The sequence below is a fragment of the Fringilla coelebs genome (assembly GCF_963513975.1).
Source record: "Fringilla coelebs genome assembly, chromosome: 6".
Classification (NCBI taxonomy): domain Eukaryota; kingdom Metazoa; phylum Chordata; class Aves; order Passeriformes; family Fringillidae; genus Fringilla; species Fringilla coelebs.
In genome coordinates, this window is record NC_140034.1 from 44,074,669 (window position 1) to 44,100,308 (window position 25,640).

General features: G+C 40.9%; 1 protein-coding gene across 2 annotated transcripts; it reads right to left on the reverse strand.

Moving 5' to 3' along the window:
• Positions 1 to 11,945: 11,945 nt before the first annotated feature.
• EHF (ETS homologous factor) lies at positions 11,946 to 25,143 on the reverse strand. 2 transcript variants are annotated; one of them, XM_084207090.1, is made up of 8 exons: positions 24,617 to 25,143; positions 21,945 to 22,190; positions 21,565 to 21,624; positions 19,146 to 19,214; positions 18,989 to 19,057; positions 15,835 to 15,894; positions 13,239 to 13,434; positions 11,946 to 12,451 (listed from the first exon to the last, which is right to left on the reverse strand). In XM_084207090.1, the coding sequence occupies exons 1-8, from the start codon at positions 24,711 to 24,713 to the stop codon at positions 12,352 to 12,354; spliced, it is 897 nt and encodes a 298-aa protein (XP_084063216.1). In that variant the 5' UTR covers positions 24,714 to 25,143; the 3' UTR covers positions 11,946 to 12,351. The 2 variants fall into 2 exon arrangements, with proteins under 2 accessions (XP_084063216.1, XP_084063217.1); XM_084207091.1 differs by lacking the exon at positions 18,989 to 19,057.
• Between the last annotated feature and the right edge of the window lie 497 nt (positions 25,144 to 25,640).

Here is a 25,640-nt window from a genome sequence, read left to right on the forward strand (position 1 = left end):
TACCAGGCAACTGGGTTTTTTTGGGTTTTTATTTTTATTTTAACTTTAAAAGAAGTACAGTGTCCAAAGCTGAACACGTTGCTGTATCTAAAGCTAGTCCCACTTCTGCTGAGTAGGCTGGAAGGGCAGTGTTGTTATCTCACAGCTGTCACACCTATTTATACATTCTCATCTATTTTTTTCACAGCAGCATGGCACTGCCAACTTGTTTATAACCGGCGATCCACTGCAACACTGCATTCCTTCTTTTTACAAAACAACCATCCAATAAGTCATTTACCACCTCAGCTTTGTGCAACTTGAATATTTGTGCAACACATTGAGCCACTGCTCTTGCTTTTGTTTGTCTGGAATGGCCTTTTACTTATTTACTTATCACTTCTCTAGTCTATCATGGTTGCCCTGAATTTTCACCCTTTCCTTCAAAGGGCTGGCTGGCATGACCTACAAACTCAGCAAACTGACTCTGTTTTTTCATAAGCAAAGTCATTAATGAAAATACTGAATAGTACTTGGCCCATGAAAGATCACAGTGGAGTCACATTTAATTCAACTCAGTTTGACAGTGAATCACTAATAGCCACTCCTTGAGTCAAATTTTGCAACTAGTTTGAGCACAGTTTAGAGTAATTTCATTAGGATCCTGTTTTCATACTTTGTTTGTGGAAGTATCTATGAAGCAGTCAAAAGCCTAGCACAGTAAACCCAACATGTTCTCTTTCCTGTTTATAAAGAAATGTCAGCCTATCTCACTAGCACAGCATAAAAGTGGTTGGGATTGTGCTTGGAAATGCACTGTGGCTTTACACGTGTTTTGCAAATAGAGTATGGGTAGCAATTTTGGAGAAGCTGCAGTTACACTTTCTGACCTACATTTGACTTGGTCCTCTTCTCCTCACCATGCCCTTTACAGTACAGTTTCTGTTTACCATCGCTCTGATTTTCTTCTTTGAACACACTGTTAACTCAAAGATCACCTCAAACACCTTCCTAAACCATTTGAACATATTTTGGAAAGAACCTGCTGATGTGAAACATTCAGTTCATATTCTTTAAGTGTTCCATTCTGAGGTGTCATTTCTTTTTTCTGATCTTAATTTTTGTGGGCATGCTGATCGGGAGTCCAATGAAATTTCCAGGGGAAAAGTTTCAAAAGGCTCTCACTAGTCAGATGGGTACAAAGAAAATGAAAAAAAAAAACCTAAAAAAAATCTATTCCAAACTAAAAAATAGCTTTTTTTTTTTTATTTTGTAGTATATTTTTTTAAAAACTTCAAGATATTTTTTTAAAATAGTATGTTAAAATTTTAGAAGTCATAAGTCATGGTTGCTTTTACTTATTTGCAACATGCCTTCTGGATAAAAAATAGGCATGAAACCAACCCAACACAAAAAACATTGTGATTAATTTAAGAACCTAGTATTTCTTTCCTATTTTTTTCCCTGAGACACGCATCAAGAAAAACCTTACTAGCAGAAATTTTCCACTTTCATACCATACTCAGTACCTAGGTTATAGTTTCTACATGGTGAAATAAAACTGACAGGCCCAAAGCAGAGTTAAAAATTTATGAGAAAAAAACTCCAGAAACCATTACCCAAGCTGTCTCATCTGTGGGTTATACTGGGTCCCTGTGGCAAACTATTGCTTTCCCCACATTATAGCAGAAAATAAAGCTGTATAATAAAGCAAAAGGCATTGCAGAAATGGTCTTTTCAAACATATCACACTCCAGAAATAATTCAGCAGTAATAGGTGTTGCAGCTGCATCTCCCACACAGACATTTGTCATAAGCCAGCTTTGTGCTTCAGCTGCAATCACCTGGAACACTGAGGAAGATTTGTGTCTTGATACAACATGGCACAGTGATGAACTGCAGAGTCTCTGTCTGGAATGGTGGGCACCATCCACTACAAGATCCCTCCAAGTGGCTGAAACCAAAACAGTTCTTTTTCTATTCCTGTGCACACAACAAAGCCCTTTAATAAGTAAGCACATAGCACATCACAGAGGTATGAGCACATCACCCTGTTTATCAAAAGCAGAATTTATGAGAAACACATTTACAGTTACACTAAAGGAAAGAAGAATAAAGCCTCCAACTCCATTACCTCAAAACAATAGCCAGAAGAAAAAAAATCAGCCTTTGCCAGTGAGAAAATGAGAGGACACATCCTGAAGTGATTGGCAAGTTTGGACTCCAATATATAGGACAATTTCCCTGGGAACCCACTCATGTATGAACACAGGTGACACACGGGTCATGGGTACATTTCCACATCCAGGTACGATCCAGGCCATAGCTAGGATTTATGCTTTATTGCATTTGGTAGATAAAGACCAGCATACTCCAGATCATCTCAAGATAGTAAAGCCTGAACTCTCAATGCTGTCCCTCTCCATTGCAGTGGAAAGGGATAGCACTGAGAAAGGCACGTTCCTGCCTTTTCACCGGGACAGAGCAGGAAAAGGAGGATGGGCACTGTTCCTGCAGCCTCTTGGCCTCCCCAGCTGTAAAGGGATCCACCTCCTGCTACCCAAACACTTGGACCATTGACCTCTTAGTGCCTCAAGCAGGATATAAAAGGATACTTGTAGCTGTCTTGCTCCAAATAAACCCATAAACTTACTTGGGGTCATATTTCCTTTCCTAACTTTTCCTGGAAGGAAGCAGCAGCATTTACTCCCCGCAGGGCAGTTCCCATCTCTCCATGTCCACCGCCTGAGGCAGAGCAGCAGTGCTGTCTCCACATCACCTCTGTGCCCATGCTTGTGTGTCCAGAACAGATGTCTGGCCTGGACACCACATCCAAAACCAAATGTGTAGTTGCTGCTCAGCATTAGGTAGGAGATGCATTTTTCTGCTTCACTCCTTTGGGCAGATGTGTAAGCCTAAGAATAATCTGGCCAAAAGAAATTAATTTTCTGCAACCAAGCCTTTGCAGGGGTGTGATGATCCACTCCACTTGTGGTTTCTTAGGGTTTTTTTTCAGCTGAGCATTTTCAATGGGCTGAGGAAAGAAGATGTGGGAACTGAGCTGTGTGGGTTGATTACAGGGTATTTCTTCAAAAAACATTACATTTACTAGCCTATCACATGAGCACAAGTAGTGCAATCCCAAAACTTTAAAGCTGAAAAAATACATAACAGGTCACAGCTATCCTATCCTGCTGGCACCAGTTTGTTATCTGCAGTTTATTTTCCATCTTGGTTTTTCATGGATAGGTGATTGCTCACTGCCTCTGAAAACCAGGCCCTGCTGGTGCTCAGTGATGGAGCCTCAACCACTTCTCTTAGGAGAGATGAGGTAATTGTTCTCAGATATTAACAGGCAAATGCAGCATCCAGAGTTCAAAAGGACTCGATGCATCACACTGCAATTTCAGTCATAGCAGTTATAATAGTTTTTCATTCTGATTGTGTACTGCAGCACAGTGAGCAGGGAGCAACTCTGCAGACCAAGCACCTCCAGTTACTCAGCCTGCCCTTCAGAAGGACAAGGTGCACAGTCAAGAAGTTATTCCCAAAATTCATCATTGCAGTTTCTCTTTTAAAAATTATATTCCACCACTTATTGCTCTTTATCTTGGTGATGCAAATAAAAAACACCAACATACCCCCAAGCCATCAGTAGTTTTGACTCCTTCTCTTCCCTCACTCCTCAGGCATGGAGGTCAGAGCTTCTCTCAGGATTTCTCTCCCTGCAACTCATGTGACTTCCTCACCACCCTGTGAGGACACTCACTAGTAGGAGGTCTCTTTCTCAAACAAATACCCTGTCTTACAGACTCCCCAGAGAACTTGGCAGTGTTGCTCAGCAGATGAAGTTTGCAATGCCCCTGGATTGCCACAGTTAGTGTTAAAAGAGTTTCATGCCCCAATCTCACTACACCCTGGAGATTTGTGCTTTGCTAAGCACACAAAAACATGCTTAAGGCCAGAGAAACAGCATCATAAAAATAAAACACAAAATTATCTCATTAACATTAACAAAATTAGAAGAAAAGTGTTGCTAACTTAGATCTTTATACACTTCCTAGGCTCTCACACACATGCACAGGAAGTTGCTCCATGAAGCAGGTGATCACTGGAGGTTTCACAAACTGGCTTACACTGATCTAACAGAAAGAGTTGCTAAAGGGGTAGAAAGTCATCTCCCACTCCTGTTCCTCTGACTGCAGCTTTCCAATTGCTCCCTTGAGTTGGGACTAATGATCCTGTAGCCTCAGCCTATGGAGATCTAACAAAAAGACTTACCCTTTTTCATTTCAGAATAACTTCTGGATCTGGCAGTGCTAGTATGAACACCAGGCAACAAACAGGCACAGAGGAACAAGACCAGGGAGCCAGAGCTGCCCTTTCAGCAGGATTTCAAGTCAGCCTGAACAGGCTATGACTATTATCTGCAATCAAGCTCAAGGTGTTTCACATGGGGGATGAGCTGGGACATATGTTTGTGATAAGGCTCAATTTCCAGCCTTGCCTTCCCCTAGCTGAGGAAAGGCTTGCTGGTGTACACCCTTTTTGGGGTGGGGGATCTGCTTAAAGCCTCTGTGGCCACAGGTTCCCAGTAACTCTTGATATCCAAACATAATACCAGTTTTTAATAGCTCTCCCACAGTGTTGCTGGCTTTTACAGTGTGACTTCTTTTTCTGAAACATAAAGAGTCTTTAAACATGCTGATGACCCTTGGGCGTAGCTGCATGGAGTTATTATCTTGTGAAACCATTTATTTAAGGTGACAGCAAAGCTTATTAGCTGGCTTTGTTCTTAACCTGAGTATAAACAAATGGGTTATCCATGCATAGTGAATTAAATTCTTTCTACACACCAGAAAAAAAAAAAAAGGTTTTAACACCACCACATAATTTTTCATTGTATGTGTATTTAAAAATTACATCAGATGAAAAGTCTGGGGAAGTAGGAGGGCAAAGTGCATGTGTGTGTCATACAGAGGCAGCAAAGTAAAAAATTGGATTAGCTTTATCATCTAACGCTAAACTTTCTTGAAAGTAAATATAATTTTTATTAACCCTTCACCTCCAAACCTACTGGAAAAAATAAAAAGTGTCCATAAGGCAAATGTGGCAGCTGCTGGGTATGCCATGTGTTGTCCCCATGCAGAGTGACCTTCCCCATGAAATGCCTCCTGGCATGCCAGTGATTTCAGTCTGTACATGCTGAAATGTTTCACTCATGAACTATAAAATACTGAAAAATATTGGTTTGGCATGAATAACTGGTGAATCATCGGCATTTGTAATTGTTTGGGGATATGGAGGTAGTCTTGGCTTATTTGTATTCTGATTTCACATGAGAACATTGATATGAAACAGTAATAATTGAATCTGATAAGCTCTGGGGAGCCTTTCCCTAGGAGAGGAGGTACGATTTAGAGAGAGATATAGGAGTACAGAGGGAATTCTAGAAGGATGCATGGAGAGTTGCAGGTTGCCTCACATCACAACTCATAGATTTTATATACTCCTAAAATGAGCGATCATCATCTCGGGCAAAGCTAATTACCTGAGACATTATGATTCTATCTGCTATGAGCAGGATGAAATCCAAGGTGATGTGTCCTCTTTTTTTTTTTTTTTTAATTAATTGTATGTCTATTTAAGCTTTCTTTGAAAATACAGGGATCTTAGACAGCGTAAGATTCCAGTCTATGAGTATTTGGTGGTGAATATTGTTTCTCCTTCTGTCAGTGTTTAGGCACAGGCTTCTGGTGATGACTGTGTTGAGAAGTACCACAGTCCACGGGAGGCTGGGCAAGATCAGACCTGTGCTGTGAGCCTCCATCCTCTCCAAAATTCAGTGACTCCCTAAGAGAGCCCCTGGTCAGATTTGGGTTGCACTTTTGAATTTCCCCACTTTGGCAAATTAACAGCCTATAAAGATGTGAACTAGAGCCAGAGGGTTTGGTCTTAGCCCATGAAAGCCGACTCAGGAGGCAAACACTTTATATCCCCTTCCAGGGAAAGAGCAGTTTCCATGGGTACAGCCAGTGGTGTTACCACACCGCTTGGGAAAGCGAGGTGAGGAAAAAATGGAGACAGAAGCTGACAAATAGAAAGCAAAACTAGCAAGACTTGAAGAAGGGACAGTCCCCTTCTCCCAGACCACTTTTCCAGCTGGCAGCAGTGTCTTAGCATCCTCATGTCAGCATCACCTCCAGGAACTTGAGCAGTGCCAGTAACCCCCTGACCTTTCTGCAGCACTCACAAAAGCATTTGCAATGCATACTTAAAAGTCTCCAGCCCCTCTTTGCCTCGGCACCTCTGAGAAATGCAGATGAAAGTGCACAGTGGCACTAGACCTCAGTCCAGAGCCAGCCCTGCAGAGTTCAGAGGCTGCAGCAGGGATTCAAACACAGCACTTCTCCTCACCTCTGGTTGCTCTGAGGCCATCCCGCGCAGTGAGCTGTGAAGTACAATAATCCCCTTGCCACACAATGCTGAAGGCTTCATTATTGTCCAAAGCTTTCAAAACACAGGCAGGAGCTTTAGAAAACAGGTTTTAAGGTGTTGTATTCAGCCTCTCAACATACTCAGGTATAAGAAGGGGGTTTTCACAATCTTCACGCTCTGAAGGTCTCTTCACCACTCCTACAGAGGGACAGGGAGGCTCCTCTGTAAAATTCACAAGATGTGTCACTGATACTGGTATTTATCCCCAACTTCACATCTTGTTCCCAGGGACAGTATAAATGCTAAACAAGGAACCAAATATTTAGAAAGAGGAAGCTGCAGTTTGCCTACTTGCTTTGAAATACCTGCTAAAACAATACCGGATCATCCATCTCCTTCTTCATTCCCCGTGTTGAGGGAATGAAGAAGGACAACAATCTTATTGTTGAATTTCAAACTAAGATGAAAGCACAGAGGGTATCACACTATACTGAATACAGAGGGGAGAAATCCTTCAGCAGAAATTCTTCAGCAGAAATAATGCTTCAGTCATTTTTCATAATTAAATTTTTTTAGGTACACAAGATGATGCAGTACACACAGGAATATTGCCATAATTTCTTGTTCTTCTAAAAGTTATAATTAAACTTGTAAACACTAATTTATGTTAAATTTTTGCAACCAACATGTGATGGAAAGACTATAAATAGGCTGACTTGCATATTATTAAATATTTTTGCACATACAGCCTTTGCATTTCCACAGAGAACTTTTGGTACATTAAGACCTGGTCATCAACCCAGTCACTTCTTCCTGCTTTGCTTCTTTCCCTATTATTTTCTTTAACACCAAGGTGATGGAAGAAGTTAAATATCTGGGGAAGGGGTGGTTGTTGGAGAAAATTCTTGGCTTGCATGAAGTTTAGGACTTAGACTGCATTGTGCAAATCTTCATCAGCAAGGGAGCAAATACTGAAAATCCAGATAGATAACCTATCTTTCAAATTATTGTAACTAACCCATTTATTGGAAGCTATTGGTATCGGTATCTCTTAATCACCTTTTTTTTTTGGCTAGTACCAGATTTCACTCACCTGAAGCAATTCTCACTTGTCCTTGATGCAGATATGCACCCAAATTTTTATCATGTTAAGATGTTGGCAGACTCTGTTTACAGCACTCCTCTTATTTATTCTCAATTTACATACGATTTTTAAACTGAATATTGCCTTGAATTTTTATTTCATGTGGCCTTAGACTGAAGCTGAAAGCTGCAGTTTTCCTCAATTTTAAGTGATAACCAAAGAGTTTTGGTTTGCCTTTTTTTTTTTTTTTTTTAATGGGGGGTGTAGGGGGAGTTTATTAGGTGTGCACTTGTTTGCATGTTTCCAAACAATATTCTCATCTGTGTTTGTCTCAAATATTGGCCTCAGCTTGGTTGAAATAAAAGTCCCAATCACTTACTGGAAAACGAGCTGTGCTTATTTAAATCTCAGTCTGGACTTGCCTGAAATCTAGCTCCAATTCCTTTTGAAACCTATTTTGGGACTCCCAAGTTCTCAAACTATGATCATTCTTAGGACACTGATTTTGCATGCTAAACATGGGGTTTGTAATTGGATTCAAAATTCAGACCCATTCTCCTATCTATGTGGACGTAATATTGGAGCCCCTTTGAAATTACAGTTCAAATATAGGCTGATTCAATATAGACTGAACACTTCTAGAGCCACCATCCTCAAACACCCATATGCATCATTTCAACGGCAGGGGAACCTCTCACTTAAAATTATGCACATTTGCAGATGATAGAGCGTGATAGTGTGGCTTGTCCTCTTGCAGTGAAGCTCCTGACTGAGATTCCAGCCCAACTCTAGAAGTGCTGGCACAGCAGCAGGCTGTGCTCTCTGTGTCAGACTGGCTGCTCTGCACCACCTCGCGCTGCCAGCCCGGGACACCCAGCAGGGCACCACGGGGGCTGCGGGCACACGGCACCATCGCACCCAGCTGGCACAGCCACAGCACCAAACTGCAAATGCCACAGGAGTCTGCCTTGACTTGCTTTTAATTGTAGGCATTTTCACTTTTTTACCTCGAGCTGTGGAGTAAATCAGGAGAGATGTCCCCTTTTTATAGCCACCACTTAGATGGAAAAACAACGTGAAGGACAGGATTTCTTCGTGTTAGCTGCTTTGACTCAGTAAAGGAAACGCTCGTTTTGAGTAATGGCATCCTTAATCAGCCTAGCCCTTGCACACACTTCAAAATACCTTGAAGTTAAATCAGTGCTGAAGTCAGGCCTTTGTTAAGTTTAGCAGCCAAACAAGAAAGGCAATCTAGCTGTGTTGACATAATCCATTATTTCGGTGAGGCCTGTGAGACATAAAACAGGTTTGGAAACCGAGTATCTTCACAATAGATGGGGCATTCAACATATTAGTGAATTTAAGCTATTGGATTTTGTTGTAGTTACAGCAGTTCTTTCATAAATATTAAAACATTCTTCAGTACTGAAAGAATTCACATTAGTCACTTCCAATCACAAGACAAAAAAGTGAAGATAAACATTAATCAAATATATTCTTTCATGAGTGTTTTATTTGAATTTATATCATATTCACAAAAATAGAAACAGTCTTTAGAACCATTTTGTGAATACATTGTCTCCAAGCTGAGATTTACAATGGCAATAGTGAAATATCTAACTTGGATTTGTTTCCACACGTAGACATTGAAGACGATGCTGTGAGAAGCAAGCAGGAATTATGCAATGTGCTGCAGAAAGAAACATGAAAATGTAACTAAACATTTTAATGTCTATGTAGTTCAACAGCCTACATACTGTTTCTCAGGAAGTTTTTAGAGCAAGTTGCTCTAATTTTGTGCAGAAAATATTGGGAGTGCTCATGCCAACCCTTTGACGTTGTGATTTGCATCTGACTGTATAAATACAATATACTTTCCTATCTAGAGCTTTATACAAACGAAAAATTATGGTACAATAAAAATCTATACACATGGTGCTACCAGTTCAGCAGCTGCTAACTTAAAGGATACATCTAAAAATATGATCGCTCAGCCTCTGAAACACAAAATAAAAGAGCAATCAGAAATGCTTTTTGTTTAAATAGCAATTTACATAAAAATTCATCTCTTCATTTTCTCCGTTTGCTTAGGTCTGGTAGAAAGACTCTCTTTGGTTGGTTGCATCTGTCCTTGGCAAGAACTGTAATTTCAAACAGTCCTTTGTATTTGTCTTAGGCAAAGGTTTGTAAAACAGAGTAAATGTTGGCTGGCTTCTATTCCAACTTTGTGCTATTGTAATGCTGAATGACAAGTACCTACAACACTGCAAACTTCTGCAGGGTGGAAACAGAAACTTGCATGATTTCCACGTGCTGAAAGATGTGACAGTGGAAGACCATTTATACTGCACCCCAATGTAAACCACTCTCTCAATTTATACAGAATGCTTTTAAGTACAGTTTTATCTTTCAAAAGCTTTTAAAAGCAGGTTTAGCTGCTGCTCAGCAACCAAGTGGTGACACACATATATCGCAGGTTTATCTCCCAAGAAATTTTGTGAGAGACCAGGTAGAAAGCAAATTCATGAAGTATTACAATCCATTTCTATAAGATAAATGTTAACCTAAGAAAAGGTACAACTGCATCGCAGATTTGTGATGGTACCACTGATCTCAGATTTTCACCCAGGGTGTGGAGGTGGTGTGAAGAGCATAGAGCAAAGGGCTACAAACAACTATCAGGTAAGGGGGAGAAATGGTCTTAGGAGCAAAGTGAAAGTGCTCTTCTCATCTGGTGGCCTGATCCTTGTCATATGAACTACAAAATGATGGTACAGGAAGTGAAATGTAGCAAATTAAGCTAAAAAAATGAAATTATTGAATTTGCAAAAGCAAGCAAGGCTAGCACAGACAGTCAAAAAAAAAAAAACGAACCAAAGAGAGATAGACTGAGAGAAAAAAATGCTTTGAAGTACACAGGCTTATTATTTGATTTGTAAATAAGATGAAGCTCTCTCCACCCAGGTTATGAAAAGTAAAAATTGTCATGTATGGGTAATTGATGGTGACAGCTCTCGCATACACAGTGTAGGAGGTGGTGCTATTGTTTAACATGCCCTACATGTGTAGATAACAAGTTAGGCTCTCATGTTTGCCTACAAATTGTTGCTAAGCACTTTTTATACACTTCATATTGATACTTCTGTTGTCTCTTGGTTTCATCTCCATTTCCTTTTAAGACAAACAAAAATGGAATATCCTGCAACCTCCAGCTGTATCTTGCTGTATTTCAAGCTGATATGGATTCAAACCCAGGGGATGCCTCAGGAAATAGATATTGAATGGATTTAAAATTCTTGATTTTCTTTTTTTTTTTCCTTTTCGTTTTTTTAATCTTGGACTTCTCAGTCCCAGTTATTGTTTTCCAAATTCCAATCCCTGAAAAAGTGATTTGAAATTGATCTTGGTTTCACCTCTGTTAACATCACCAGGACAATCCTGTTTCTCGACTCCCACATCTCATGTACTTAGTGACCTGGTGAAGTGCTGCCTCCTCTAGATTTTATTTCCCTACGTTCTGCATATGCTCAGTGCTGGCAGAAAGCATTTGTGAGTTGGAGAAAGGAAAAGCTGCTGATGAAAGCTCAGTGTCTGCATAGTGCTGCTAGAAGTGAACCCAAAATACTGACCCAACTCTGAATGTCCCTAAAATCTCAGTGTCTTTATGTTAATGGGGTTTTTCCTCCAAGAGTCCCAAGCACAAATGACAAATATCAGTACAGTATAGAGTTAAACTTGAGGAAAGGAAAGGCAACTAATATTTTACACACAGTTTAGCTTTGCATTTCTCAAAGGTTTTTTGAAAGTATCTGTCCAAGTGAGACTTGACCTTCCATGAGGAGCACAGCTTGAAGTAACTGGGGAGACTGTTTCCTCGTGCCAAGGGACCAATAAAGGTTCTGCTTGCCCACCTCCTCACTGCTCCATATGGCACAGATTTGAAAGCTTTAATTAGAAGTGCAAGAGGGTGAGAGGATTATTAACACTCCTACTGGGAAACCAGTGCACTTTAATAAGTTTTCCCAGTCAGAAAACAATCTTCCTTCAACAGCTTTTGGTCCCCAAGATCGACACTCTTCCAGCAGTTCACCCCCAAGATATTAGTTAACAAAAAATAGCTTTTTTTCCTGAGGTTAGCTGAATGCTCTGTGGAGGTTAGGGAGGACACTGAGTATCAGGTAAGATCTGATCCTAAATGCCTGTCCACGAAAGAAGGTCTCAGTGGTGGAGGTAGTATGGGCTCTCCAAATAAATGCTGACAGCCACCTTGCAGAGCCACTGTTCTTGTGGCTGGGATAAGCCAGCTGAAGAGGAACCCACTGTCTAATTCAAGAAAAGCAGCTGAAAGCCAGCAAAGTATTAAAACACTCAGAAATCAGAGGAGGGAAGGAACAAGTGGTATTGGCCAAGGAAAGCTATAAACCATCTGACTATGGAAGAAGGCTACTTGGCTCAGAGATGCTTCACTGTTTCCTCCACTTATTGTTGCCTTCCAAAGTGGATTATCATACTCCCTAAATGCCCTAATATTTAGCTCCTTCCCTTTCTTTACATGACTCATAAATCACATTATGCCTGTATGATTTTAAAAAAAAAAAGAGGAAAACTTCACAAAAAGGGAAAAATAATCAGAATTCTATAATGTTAACTTATATCACAGAAAACTGTGTACATTTTTTCCCCATACAGGACATACTTCAAATAAAATAATTTTAACACCAATAATGATAATGTTCTTTCTTCCCAACAGAAGTAGAATTGTTTTCTCACCCCAGTTTGATACATAAATATAAGAAAATAGTCTTTGAATATTTACATCCATGTGTTTTAAATGTTATTTCTTTATATATTTAATTTTCATTTTCTCTCCAACCACGGGCATTCTTTCCAAATTTATATACTAATCTCCGACCATCCACACGCTCAAGGATTTCTCTTTTGTAATAGTATCTGTTAAAATAAAAACAGAAAAAATTATAAGAGTAAATTCGCCTATGGTCCTAAAAGGCCACTGCCAACTAGACAATCCCTTAGCTAGCTTAAAATGTCTTGATTTTCTATTGAGATACATATAATATCTAAGATCCTTATAACTGAATGACAGAGAAGGAAAAATGGATGTTTTCTTTTTCCTTTCTATTAATTAGTTTCTGAGTTTGAATTTCACCGTGTTTCAAGTCAAAGCATATTGCTGTATTTATCACACACTCTCATGAGATTTCACAGCGGTTTTTCCCCAGATAAGCCAGGATCTGAAAATCAGACCAGGAAAGAACCTCAGCATCATTTTAAAAATGCAATTTGAAGTTTCAGAGATTATGTAAAAATTCTCAAAATGTTAAATTAAAGAGGAAAGAAAATCCTAACACCAATTTTAAGACAATGGATGAGCGGTGTACCTAGTTTCTGAATGTTGCTGGAAATAAGGTCTCCAGCCATTACTGGGCCATTTAAACATTCTCAGGTTTCTGCAACCATATTTCCTTCCTACACTGGTTGTTTGGATGGAGCCAAACAGAATCTATATATATATAAACAATTATTTGTGTTATATATCTCATATATTCTACAGAAACAGGAGAAGAAAAGAACATAATGCTACAATCTCAAAACTCATGAGACACTGTCAAAGAAAGCAACTTGTGCTGTTGAGAAATCATTTTTAAAAGTCAGACAAGTTCTTCATCTAGTTGGTCTTTGTATGTGCCACAGTCTTCCTCAGCAACATCCAGCTCACCTCATAGCTCGGCTGAGTTTTTCGTAAGTCATGCTGCTGTTGTTCTTCTTCTTTCCCCACAGCTGAGCCACAGCTTCAGATTTTAAAAATCTAAAGACTCCTTCTGACCGGTCTTCCCACTTGATTAATCCTGGGTTTTTCTCAGGATTGAGAAGAATATCTCGAATAAATTCCCAAAGATGAGTTCCTCGAGGGTCTGAAAAAGGAAAGAGGGCAGGAAGGAGTGTCTCAAGAGCTCTCTGGGCTATGCTTGCAATTTTTATGTCATCTACAGAGGGTGAACAGTCGGGCCATAGTTTCTGGAGCACAGGACCCCCACCCCAGAGATACACAGGTGAAAAACACTGGCAGCCTTTCGACTGCAGGTAAGCGTTGGCCTCAGGCAGACAGGAGCCCCAGCAACCAGGGGAAGCAGAGTCCAAACCACCCACTGCTTCCTTCTGCCTTTGGCACTGTTTCTGCCCTAAAGAGAACATGTTTAAGCCTTCCCCTCATCTCATTTGCCCATTTCTCCTGATCCCTGTCTACAGCACAGCACGTAACCTGATATTATTGTGTGGCACATGAAACAGCCGAGATTACTGCGAAGGAGGCACTGAACCTCCTTGCATTTAAAAGACAGACAGAAGGCATGGGAGGTGAACTGCCATTCTGCATGAATAAGTAAGAAGGTGTAGAGTGGATAGAAGGACAGTGGCAAAACTGGCCAGCCAAAATTGTAAAAAGGGAACCAAAAATTTTGACCATGATGTAGAAAAGATGAAAACAGATCTCCAAGTTCAACAGGTAGACCTCTCAGTTTAAGCAAAAATACATCTCACAGTTACTATAAAGATAGCACCAGAAAGCCCAGGTTAAAAAAAAAAAAATAATAAATCCATCGAGTCAGATGAAGTAGTTTACAAATGAAGAATAACAAACACAGTGACAAGGTGAGCCAGAAAGACAGCAGTCCTTTGGTCTGACTTCAAAAGCATGCAATTAGACCAAATTAAGAAGGAAACAAGCTAGTCAAAGATGTGAAGGTAACTTGAAAATGGTATACAGTGCAGTATAAGTAGAATTAGATTTCAGTCAACAAATCCAATATTTTTCTTTATTATTATAATTGTTTTCTGGACCCATTAAAATGTGGTGGACCTAGCCTATCTGGACATCAGTAACTTATGGTCATGACACAGAGCAGTACTGAAGGAACTGGAAATGAAGGGGATTAGCCCAGACTGCCAATGTCACCTGCTTTATCTGCCCAGGCGGTGACTGATGAGATGTTAGAATCACAGAATATCTCAAGTCGAAAAGGACCTATAAAAATCACCAAGTCTTACTCCCTGCTCCTTGCAGGACATCCTAAGCTAAGCCATACGACAAAGAGCATTGTCCAGACTCTCCTTGAACTCTGTCAGGCTCGGTGCTGTGATCGCTTTCCTGGGGAGCCTGTTCCAGTGCCTGACCACCCTCTGGGTGAAGAGCCTTCTCTATTGTGCAGTCTAAACTTTCCCTGGCACACCTCCACTCCATTTCCTCGTGGCCTATTACTGGTCAGTAGACAGAGGAGATCAGCACCTCCCACTCCACTGCCCTCCCTGAGGAAGCTGGAGACTGCCATGTGCCAACCTTCAGCCTTCTCCAAGCTAAACAGGCTGACAGACCTCAGTCCTTCACAGGACTTTCTTCAGACCAGTCCAGTCTAATCCTTTCATGAATGACCTTTTTATATAGACACAAAAAAAAAAAAAAAAAACCCAAACCACCACCCAGATATCTGTGTACAGATATAAAGCTCAGGAGTTCTGTTGGGGCAAACCAACAGAACAAGAGTAAGAAAAGTCAGGAAGAGACATAATCTGGAGGTCATATTGAAACAGGATGAACACAAATGCCACAAAATGCACTGAAAGACCAGTACTAAGCTTTCCTACTATAATCAGAGAAATACATAGGATGGAAAAGACATACATAGGATATTTTCAGCATCAAAAAATCTCAGTTAAGTACGTTAATGGAATGATGTACAGAAATCACAATTATGTAATCCTGTCTTCAGAGTCAGGTTGAATAAAATCTTGCAGAAAATGTAGGTGAGGGGAGTAGAGAGACTGTCGTATCAGGGGATAAGAAGGTGGCAAGACTGAGGCACAGGTGCTTGCTTGTGATGTCGTGCGTGAGAAGTTCTGCAAGGAGATGCTGAGCAGGGTCTGTGGTGTGTATTGCTGCACCTGGCAGGCACAGGCACCAGCATGACTGTGCCCACGCACAGGCCCTTCTGATTAAATCCTGGGTCTTCCTCATCATTCCTTTACTCCACTCCACCAGCCCAGCTCAACACAGGGCAGAGGAAGCTGGTTTCTGGTTGCTTTCCCATAGGCCCTCACCGATAAAAACAATCTGAAAAGTTTAACAATACTGAGTCCAAAAATGATGTAAACAGGCAGTACTAGATAGTCTGATCCTTTCAGAATTCATTCACAACAATGATTTAACAAATTTTGCGCTCAAAATGCTTCCTCTTCCCTCCCAAATGGGATCTGATTTTCATTTGTTCTTTTTCCTTCAGTCAACTAACCAACCCTTATAAGCATGGATGTTGACTTACTGTGCTTCTTGGCGTGGGACTTTGGGGTATGATCTTGCGATTTTTTCGCATCTGAAGAGTCTGCAGGGAAGGAAAATGAAGCCTATTTGTAAATTTGATTAAAGGCTTTCCATTGACTAGCAGGTTGAAAGAAATAAAACCACAAAAAAGAACAAATATCTCTTCTAAAGATAATCACTTTTCGGAAGGTAATCTAAGTGAGGAGGGAGAGTTTTGTTTTCTGTACTATATGTTAATCAGCACACTTCTCAAAGAGACCACTGATGAATAAAGAATGAATGCAGAGGTAAACATTTGGCTTTTGAAAGTTAAATTTGATTAACAAATACCTCACCTCATATTGTGTGTGAGAGAGAGAAAAATAGGATGATCACATCTGTAAAAGGAATCCTGAATTGTCCCATTATCTTAGTCTTTGCTGAAGCACGTATCTTTGGGGGCTTATTTGTTTCTGAAGAGATGATCTAATGGGAAATGTATGTGCTGGTACCAATGCACAGAACACCTACCTGACTAAAACATAATGAACTGGCAAAGCACTGTTGTTAGGGGGGCAGGGTGGGGAAAGGGGCTGCGCTGGTAGGAGTTTTTGGCAGCAGGACAAGCATATATTTTTCTGTGGCTCAGAGCCATAGGAACAAGCCATTTCTCATCAATGGTACTTTATCACCTGCAGCCAGCCAGAGGAGAAATAGGATTTCTGGCACAAGCATTTCTTTAGAAATGAAAAAAAGAGGTTCCGCCTGTTCATGACTGTAACCTACCTCGCAGTCTGCACGTTCAACCCTCCCGCCCCCAAACCACCGCAGCCTGGCTCCGCTCTTGTACTTAATGAATAGCTTTCATCTGATTGCTCTAAGTCTCGCAAAATCTGTGGGATAGACCTGAGAGGGAGCCCCTTCTGTGTTTGCTTTTCAGCATACCTTGTCCCTGAATCCCATAAAGCAAAGCTTAAGGTCCCACGCATGTTTTCCCAGCTTCTATGAATGCACAATTATCATACTTTTCATGGAAACCAGGCATTTGCATGGGAAAATGACTCACAGGAAATATTTATTTGCATAGAAACTTGTCCGATTTGCACAAGCTACTGCAACAACTGCATGTGAAAAGGTAGATGCAAAGTTATTCACACACTTGCTTTATTCATACATAACTGGAAACATAAACTGAACAAGACCGTGGGGATAGGCCTAACCTCTGCTATTCTAAGTCTGATAAATTACTGTCCTTGACCCCCAAGCAGCAAACGTGCTCTGAGTCATTTTGCCTTCCCACTCTCAAAGAGCAGGAACTAGCCTGAACCTCACTCAGCTTGGAGGGGGGTGTGGTGTGGGGGAAGTAAAATGAGGCTTATTTCACTGCCTTTCCTCAGATTATGATTCCCCATATGTTATTAAAAGCCTGTGGGAACTCCAGGTAACGACTGCAGGACCCAGTTCTTTATTTGCCCTCATATAAATCCTTCTCATTTTAAAATCCCACAATTCGCTTGCAAATGTTTGTTATGCTTCACTTAGCTGGAAATTTATTCTTGGAAGTTCAGCTGCCTCCTGCCTAGCCAGTGATTTGTTCTGGATTTCAGCTGTGTAAATAGCCTCCTGCTCTGCCACAGCTCCTACATGGAGACTGCTTTCAAACACGCCATGTTAGGAGGCTGGGGCCTGACAGATGAAAAGAGTTATGATGCAGTTTCAACAAAGCTGTCTTGCAAAACTTTTGACAAAAGGTTACACATTATTTGCATATGATTCAGGAATGAGCCATTTTTTTACGGGATATACAAATTTCGTTTTTACAGGAGGCTGTGCCCTTGGCGTGCCACCCTAGCTCTAGGCTTAAGCAGTCAGCAGATAAACACACTGTGCCGGGATCTGGACAGGTCCCCAGCCCTGTCAGAGAGCCCTGAAATCCTGGTAGCCATCTTGTGAGAGTGGGTGGAGGTGGTGGAGAAAGCAAACAGGGTGCTTGGTTGAGGTTTTTTAAGCTTTGGTGGTTTTCTTCTTCTAGTCAAGTTTTCTCCCTTGCTCCTTTTTTTTTTTTTTTTTGGGGGGGGGGGTGTTTGTTTGGGGTTTTTTTCTTTGATTTTTGGTGCTTTTTCTTCGTTTTGGAGTGGGGTTTTTTGGTTTTTGGTTGGTTTTTTTGGGGTTTTTGGGGTTTTTTTTTTTTGTTAATTCGTATCCGAGTGCATTAGTTTAAACTGTATGTCACTTGGCCAATCCGGCGCTGGAGGAGCAGGGGACGGCAGGCACAGGGATGGGGCCACTGCTCACAGGCAGAAGCACAGGGCTGCCCCCAGTGCAAGGCTGGACTGCAGCAACACACTCTCCTTTCTCCTCCCAAGACTTCCAGTGCCTTCTCCCTCAGATCCCTGTTTAAGAAGAACCTCCTTCTCCTAAGAAGAACCTGCCTTCCCTCGCCACTTTCTCGCTCCCCTGCCACCTCTGCTTTACTCTTTTCCCACCGCCTGGCTCTCCCGCCTCCGTGCTGGTGCCAGGACAGGTTCCTTAGGGCCTTTGCCAGGTGTGACCAGCCTGCACTTTGGCCAGGCGCTGCAGCCAACAGCTCTGCTGTGCCTCCTGCCCTTCCGCAGGCAGCCTGGAGCTCTCCCTCTCGGGAGGCAGGGGGGTTCAGCGAGCACCCCGCGTCAGCTCTGAGAGGCTGCAGCTCTTGTGGCGGCGCGTTTGGGCACAGGCTTGGTGTCTGCCCTCCAGCTGCCCCAGGCCAAGCCGAGCCCCAAAGCCAGCAGCCTGCTCAGCATGAATCACGGGCTCACCGGGGAGCACGGCCGCTTTGGGGAGCAATGGGGCACTTGTTTGCCCCGTGTGCTACGCCACAGAAAAGCGTGGTGTAGCTGGAATATCTTGTCTCCCTGACACTGTTTACCCTTTTGACTCAGTCACTTTAAAAGATATGTGGAGATTACAGATTATTTGATCATCTTCCTCTTGACAGAGAGAAGACAGAAGCATTTCTTAAAAGAAAGCCATTGTAATAATGACAGCTAATAAATCTGTCAGAATCATCATTGCTTGGTTTAAAATTACTGGAGGCTCAGATGCAATCCTACAACAGAAGACCACAGAGACTATTACATGTCGGTAGCTCTGGGACAAATGACAAACAATTAAAAATATAATTACGAGTTTCTTACCAGAAGATTGGTGACTAGGTGTCATCATGGAAATCTGAGCACGACAGAATGTTTTACTGTCCAATAACTCTGGGAATTAAAAAGAAGACGTTTACTAATAGCCTCAGACAACAATAAAGCCGTCTCAGAATGCATGAAGGATTGTGATGTTAGTTACCTACTGTGCTACCATAGCCACTGTCATAAAGATAATTCTCTTCTTTCCAGGACACCATTAATGATGGATCTGAATGTAAAGGACCAAAAAGAAAATTGGATCAGTAAAAGAACATTTTTCAGCACAGAGGTAAATATTGAGTACTGAAAGAATTTAAAATGTGGAAAAAAAGCTGTCAAGAGAACCAAGAAGTGAAGGGGCTATGTACAAAATTATTTCCTTTCACTCAAATTATGCGTGGAGTTTTGCATATTCAGGCAAATGTATTTACACAAAGCACTGACTTTTAGAAATAATGTGGTATGCTCTTCCTTTTCCTGACTAGTATATAATTTATGCCTGGCCTTGGAGGAGGATTCCTGTGCCAGATCAACTCGAATTCTACCCAATCCAGTCCTGAATTCTCAGCCCCTGATGATTATGACAGTGTGTTGGAGCCACAGAGATGAAAGTGTTTTCAAATATCTAGTAAAAAAGAAGGATGCTTATGATGAGTATTTATTTCTATAATGACAGAACTCGAAAGTCCTCTCTGAAACATAGCTTATTGTTTAAGCACATAGTGAGAAACATCAAAGCCTAATCCTAGATGAAGGGCCATTTTATTCCAGGTACACTATGTCCCCATCCTTAACCTAAAAACCACCTTCATGATTAAAGAGGAATAATTTTTAGCGACCTTCTGGTCATACAGATCAATACAAGCAGAACAGAAGCATTGTCTTTATGACCAGTACACTTGTCTGGAAATTACTTCCTTTACAGTGCATATTTAAGGACAGAAGCATTAAAAATCTATTTTTCTTTTGAAACCAGGTCAGAAGTGATGAGATAGAAGGTTCAAATCTAGGTTAAACCTAATTTTTTTCATGTTCATATAAATGAAATCAAAAACCCCAAAATGAGTTACAGCTAAATAATCATGTTTGGCCAAGTTACCACTTATGACACAGGAATTTAGCAGGCATGCTAACTAATAGCTGCATGTTTGGGCACCCAGAGCCTGCGTTCCTACAATAGCACACACCCTTTGCTTGCTTGGACACCTGACTGCCTAATGCTGCCTCTGAACACAGGCTTTACCCAGCCAGAACACGGGGAAAGTGCTCACCTTTGTTCATTTTGGCCTTTTTCAGCACCCATGTCTTTGCAGCCGTGATGCCTTACTGGGGTGAGCTGAACTTCCCTTCAAAACCACCAGCCCTGTCCCTCCCTGCTGCCGCACAATGAGTAACTTTCCCAGCAGCTCTAATCTACAATTCCTGCTCCCTCACATGCAGAAACTTAACCCTCTCCCACTGGCCATGGCTGGCACCCCCTGAGGCCCCCCATGCCGTTCCTGATTCAGCACATCCAGGAGGATCACCCGTCAGTTAGTCCTTTCCAAGATGAGCAGCTGAGCTGCTTTGCCCTCATCTCTAGTAGGAGGAGGAAATAATACTATACCAGGATCTCATAAATCAGGACTTAAAGGATTACTGGAGTTACCTCCATGGAAAGCAGCAAGGCTGCCTCATGCACATCTCCCATACCAGCAGTGGATTGCAGATTGCAATCCTTGCCTGCTGCAAGGAGAATGTGGGCAATGTTCCTGGCTGGAGAGGCTGGGCTCCAACAGCTTAAGTGGATAAACAGGCTGACAGTATTTGTTGGAGACAACACATGCAGCAGATCAGTATTTGTTCTGCCAGCAGATATCAAAACATGGCTCATGGGCACACCTACATACAAAGAGGCTGGGACTAGTGGGATAGAGAGTGTGGATATGGACAGGCGTGATCTGGCAACGGAACAAGGAAAATAATTGTGCCTGAAGAGGACGGTTGAATCAAGCTGAAGTTCTTTTCTCAGTTAAACAAAGCCCTGGGAGGAAAGGGATCCAGCTATATACACACTCAGAAAAAAAACTGCAACAGCAAAAATGCAGATTTGATCAAACCAAACTACTGCCGGCCTGAATTTCAGTTTCATTGAAACCTTGAAGAAAATGTAACATTTAAAATGTAACTTTTTTTTTTCTCTCCACGCTGGTTTTTGGAAATCTCCTTGTGTTTCAAACATTAACAGCACTTCACAACAAAATATTTGTTCTTCCTTCCTTTCTTTCATCTTTTGAATGAAGTGTAGAATGAAATCCTTTACAAAGCTGCTTCCATGGAGCATCTCAAACTATTCCAACTCTGAACATCAGTGTAGACTGCTGATTCTGCAGAGGTGATTCTGCTGATTTCTGCAGGAAAAGTGGCCACATGCATGTGGTATTACCTGAAACTTCAGAAGTCAGCGCTGGCTGACATCTGAATTGCTTCTTTAATTCTGCATGATACCCTTTCCATTTTATTAAATGCCACTTTGATTTGTCTCCCTTGAAAGAGGGGTCCCCTCTTTTCAAAGGACAATTTACCCAAGTGCTACTCACCTGTTTGCTCTGTCTTCACAATGACATTATGAGATTGGTACATGTCACTTCCACACTGACCTGCAAGAAAGCAAATTGGCAGATAGGAAGTATGAGAATGAGCACAGAGGAATCAAATGTATTAGCTCCAAGCAGCAACTTCTACACCTGAGCCAGAGGGCTGATTTTGGAGTGGAAAACATTCCCTCTCTTCTTCATCCTTCAGATTTCTGCCTTAAGTCATATCCAAGAAATTTAGCAATACCATAAATGAGCTATAAGCAGAATGGCAAACATAGCAAGTATAATCTGCCAGACAGGCTTCTAGGGAACATAAATGACTTCTGAAGATCTCAGGATTCAGACTAATGTACACGTGTCTCTCTCTAGTATTCATTTACCATTCCATTTTAGGTGCTGGAGGTTGCTGTAAAGCAGTTGTCCTGCTGTCCCAGCTGCCTGAGTGAATTCCTGCAGGCTCATACTGCACAGATGTTCCCCATTGATATCAAACTCCTGGAAAGGTATGCAGTTGGCATCCAGCTGGTTGGTATCAAGGAGGTGCTGCAGCCACTCCCAGACTTGAAACTTAGTCCAGTACTGTGGGTGTATTTCGTGCCACTGGGTTCCATAGAAGCTACTGGATACTGGAAAAGAAAAAAAAATATTTACTGTCTCTGATAGCATAACAGTCATCAACAATAAGATCTAAAGCCAACTGCATGTCTTAGAAGTCTACAGATCTAGGAGCTTTTCTCAGTCCTTAACACTGGCTCATTAGCTAATGCTGGAGAAGGTATTGTGGGGGTTTTGGCCTCAGTTTTCCAAATAAAAATTGGGCATTATTTCATTACACGTCTTGGCTGATTGATTTGCAAGAATTAACATATTAATGTTGGCTAAATACACCAAAATTCTCTGAGGGAAGATACTCTACAGAAATACTGTTGAAAAGGGATTTGTGGGAGAATTACTTTATTACATCAGAAAATGATGGAAAAGACTTGCAAAACTCTCATAAGGAGATGTGGAAACTTTCTTTGAATAAGAACTTAGTAGGGGCTAAATATTAATTGTGGGGTTAGGAAAAAGAAGGTTAAAAGCACTCTCACACTGCTCCACAGCAATAGCCTATCAGTGTGGGCCATGGTTCCATGACAGAGTTGGCATTCTGATGGTGCAGATTATTGCTGTAGTCATGTAAGGTGGTTTCTTTTTCTGAATTTTTAACTATGGAAGCTGCCTAATTTTCTTGTTAGAATGTCTGAGTCTTTTCTTGGCAATCTCTTAAACTGCTCGCCGTTGTATGTCATTGCACGACAGTAATTTGCATGTGCAAATGGAAGAAATTCTACATGGGATAGGATCATTATGTAAGATAAGAGCAAAGGCAGGATTGCTTTGGTCTGTCCTCACAGAGTTCAGTGCAATTTATTCCCTGGGAAAAGAGGAAAACGGACTATGCCAGACAGTGGTGACGGCGAGATAAAATGTTCACAAGTGCAAAAAGGGCTTAAGGATGAGGGAATGAGAGATTACAGAGGGAGAAGAGACTGCCATGGCCTAGCTCTGCAGGGACCTCACTCTAGGATATGGCACCAGTCTGTTCCCAGACTCCTCTAGAAAAACATTAACCACACAGTGAGAAATACTGACAACAGTGGATATTGCTAGAGGACCACAAGCATCAGAATTGGAACATTTTAGGAAATCACCTTAACTCAGCTACACTAGACCTCAGGTCTCTTCAGATGAGGTACAGGACTTGCTTCCAGAAAACACAAAAACAATCCCCACAGTTATTTAGCTTTCTTTATCAATATTAGTCAACAAGGCTTGTGTAAGTAACTTAGGGAGTTTGCAGGACGGTTCCTCATCCTATTATCGAAGGATGTGCGGAATGAATGAGTGTGGAAATTATTTAAAGTGTGGTATGTCAGAGAAAGAAGTTTGCTGGAGCTGTCATATATCCCGTGAAAAGGAGGCTGATTTGTATTCTTATCACTTCAGAAGAGTAAAGTGATTTCAAAGGCCACTAGAATCCTAATGTGAGCAAAGATACTTTCGTGAGAGGAGAGAGAGTATCTTAGGTAAAAGTAAGTGTAGTGGTGAGTTACTGGGCAGGCTGGTTTGAGCTTTGAGCTTTCTGTCCCTCTAAAACATAAGTGAATCCTGAGGAGTCTCACCCTGGAAATTTGATATAGACCCCCACCATTTGCCTCCATGAAATCCTGTGGAAGAGTGAAACTCAGACATTACTTTTTTGTGTATGACACTGCTATAGAAAAACAAGCACATTTATTAGGAACATGTTATGTATTCCTGTGTATTTAGAAATTACACAGCAAAAAGAACAAGTATTTCATTAAGTGGGAACTTTAATTGTAAGTTTTGTTGTAGTATTATTTGGATCAGAAGGACAAGAGCAGCATCTGATTGTCCGCTTAGATTTTAAGTTTTACCTGTCCACTGAATAATGAAAATAATTCTAAAATTCAAGCACCTATAGAGATATATGTTCATATATATTTTTATACTGAGAGAATATATATGAATACACTTTTATAAACCCAGATATATTATCAGAAAACAGTAAGGAGAAAAAAAGAGAAAAAAATCACAAGCCACAAGCTACGTAGTGCTCTAATGCCAGTCTAATTAGAAAGTTATCTAGAAATTTGAACCAAAAAAACAAATACAGCAAAGGAGCAAAAATTCTACTCCCCTGGAAAGCCAGAAGGGTGATTAGCATTAAACAGTAATGTTGGTTCAGAAGAAGCACGAGGGGTAAAGGTACGAGAGAAAGAATTCTGGACTAAGAGAGAACTTCTGGCACTTCCAACACTATTAAATTTTAAGAAAGAGAGCCAGTAAGGAAATGAGCAATAAACTTGTCCCTATTGTAAGTTCAGCTTTTTACAAATGAAGTAACAATTTTTTCTTACCAGAAGTGCAACTCTGGTAAATTAGTACTACTGAAAAATAACACTTGTACATGCTTAAAGGTGTAGCAGCCCCTTTCCCCCAGCCTCCCAAAAAAGAATATGGCTCAGAGCAGTTGAATTCCTCCTACCATTGCATGTGGAATATCCATCTGTCCAGGAAGGCTGCTGGTGGAGTAGATTGCTGCTGGAATTGATACTCATCCTGCCAGCTCCTTCCAAAATCATGATCTGTAAGTGAATCAAACAGCTTGCTTAGTGAGCGGTGTCTAGTCCAAGAGGTAAATGTCAAAAAAAAAAAAAAATCCACTGAAGGTGAAGCAAGGAGGCCAATTCCATTTGTAAAAGAAGATACAACTGAAATCAAGAACATGTTGACACAACCCCTTTTCGACTGCCACAAAATCTCCTTATGATAAACATTACCATGATTAATTTGCATACGCAAGAAGCAAGTTTCTACAGCTGCCCATCCATAAATGAATAATCCGTAATCAGAAAAGAAGCCGAATGAAAAGACAAGGCTCCTGACAGAGCAATACACAAAAACTGCCAAGCTTTGAGAAATGAAATACTAAATAGTTTTACTCTTTTTTTTCTGCTTTAAAGAGAAATGTGATTTAAACAAGTTCTCCTTTTTTTTTCTTTTTTCCCTTTTTTTTTTTTTTTTTTTCTTTTAGGAAAGAGAAAGAACTTCCCACTAATTGCAAATGAAACTACACAGTAGACTACAAGCCATGCTCAGAAAATCCTTCACACAGAAGGATACACATGTTACAGGGAGGTAGCCTTACAGGGAATATCTTGTCAGCTGACCCAGTTTCTTATCTGATCTGTGTCAGCAGTGTCTATAACACTTCTTGGTAACAAATATCACAGATCATACATTTCAACCTACCAAAAAAATCAGATGGTCAAAGATGTTGTAAATGAGACAGCAATTCTTGTGGCTGTCTGTACAGAACCAATATTTTGGAGTGACACCACCCCCCAGAACGCATTCCCTCTTTTAAGCAAACTTTCCTTTCCATGTATCTTAGAATTAGCACCATGACTAAAATTGTCCTGTACTTTTTTATACTTCAAAAACAAAAAACCTACTTGTATGATAGTCTAGAAAAATTTTGCATTTTTCCCATGTTTAACCCTTCCAAT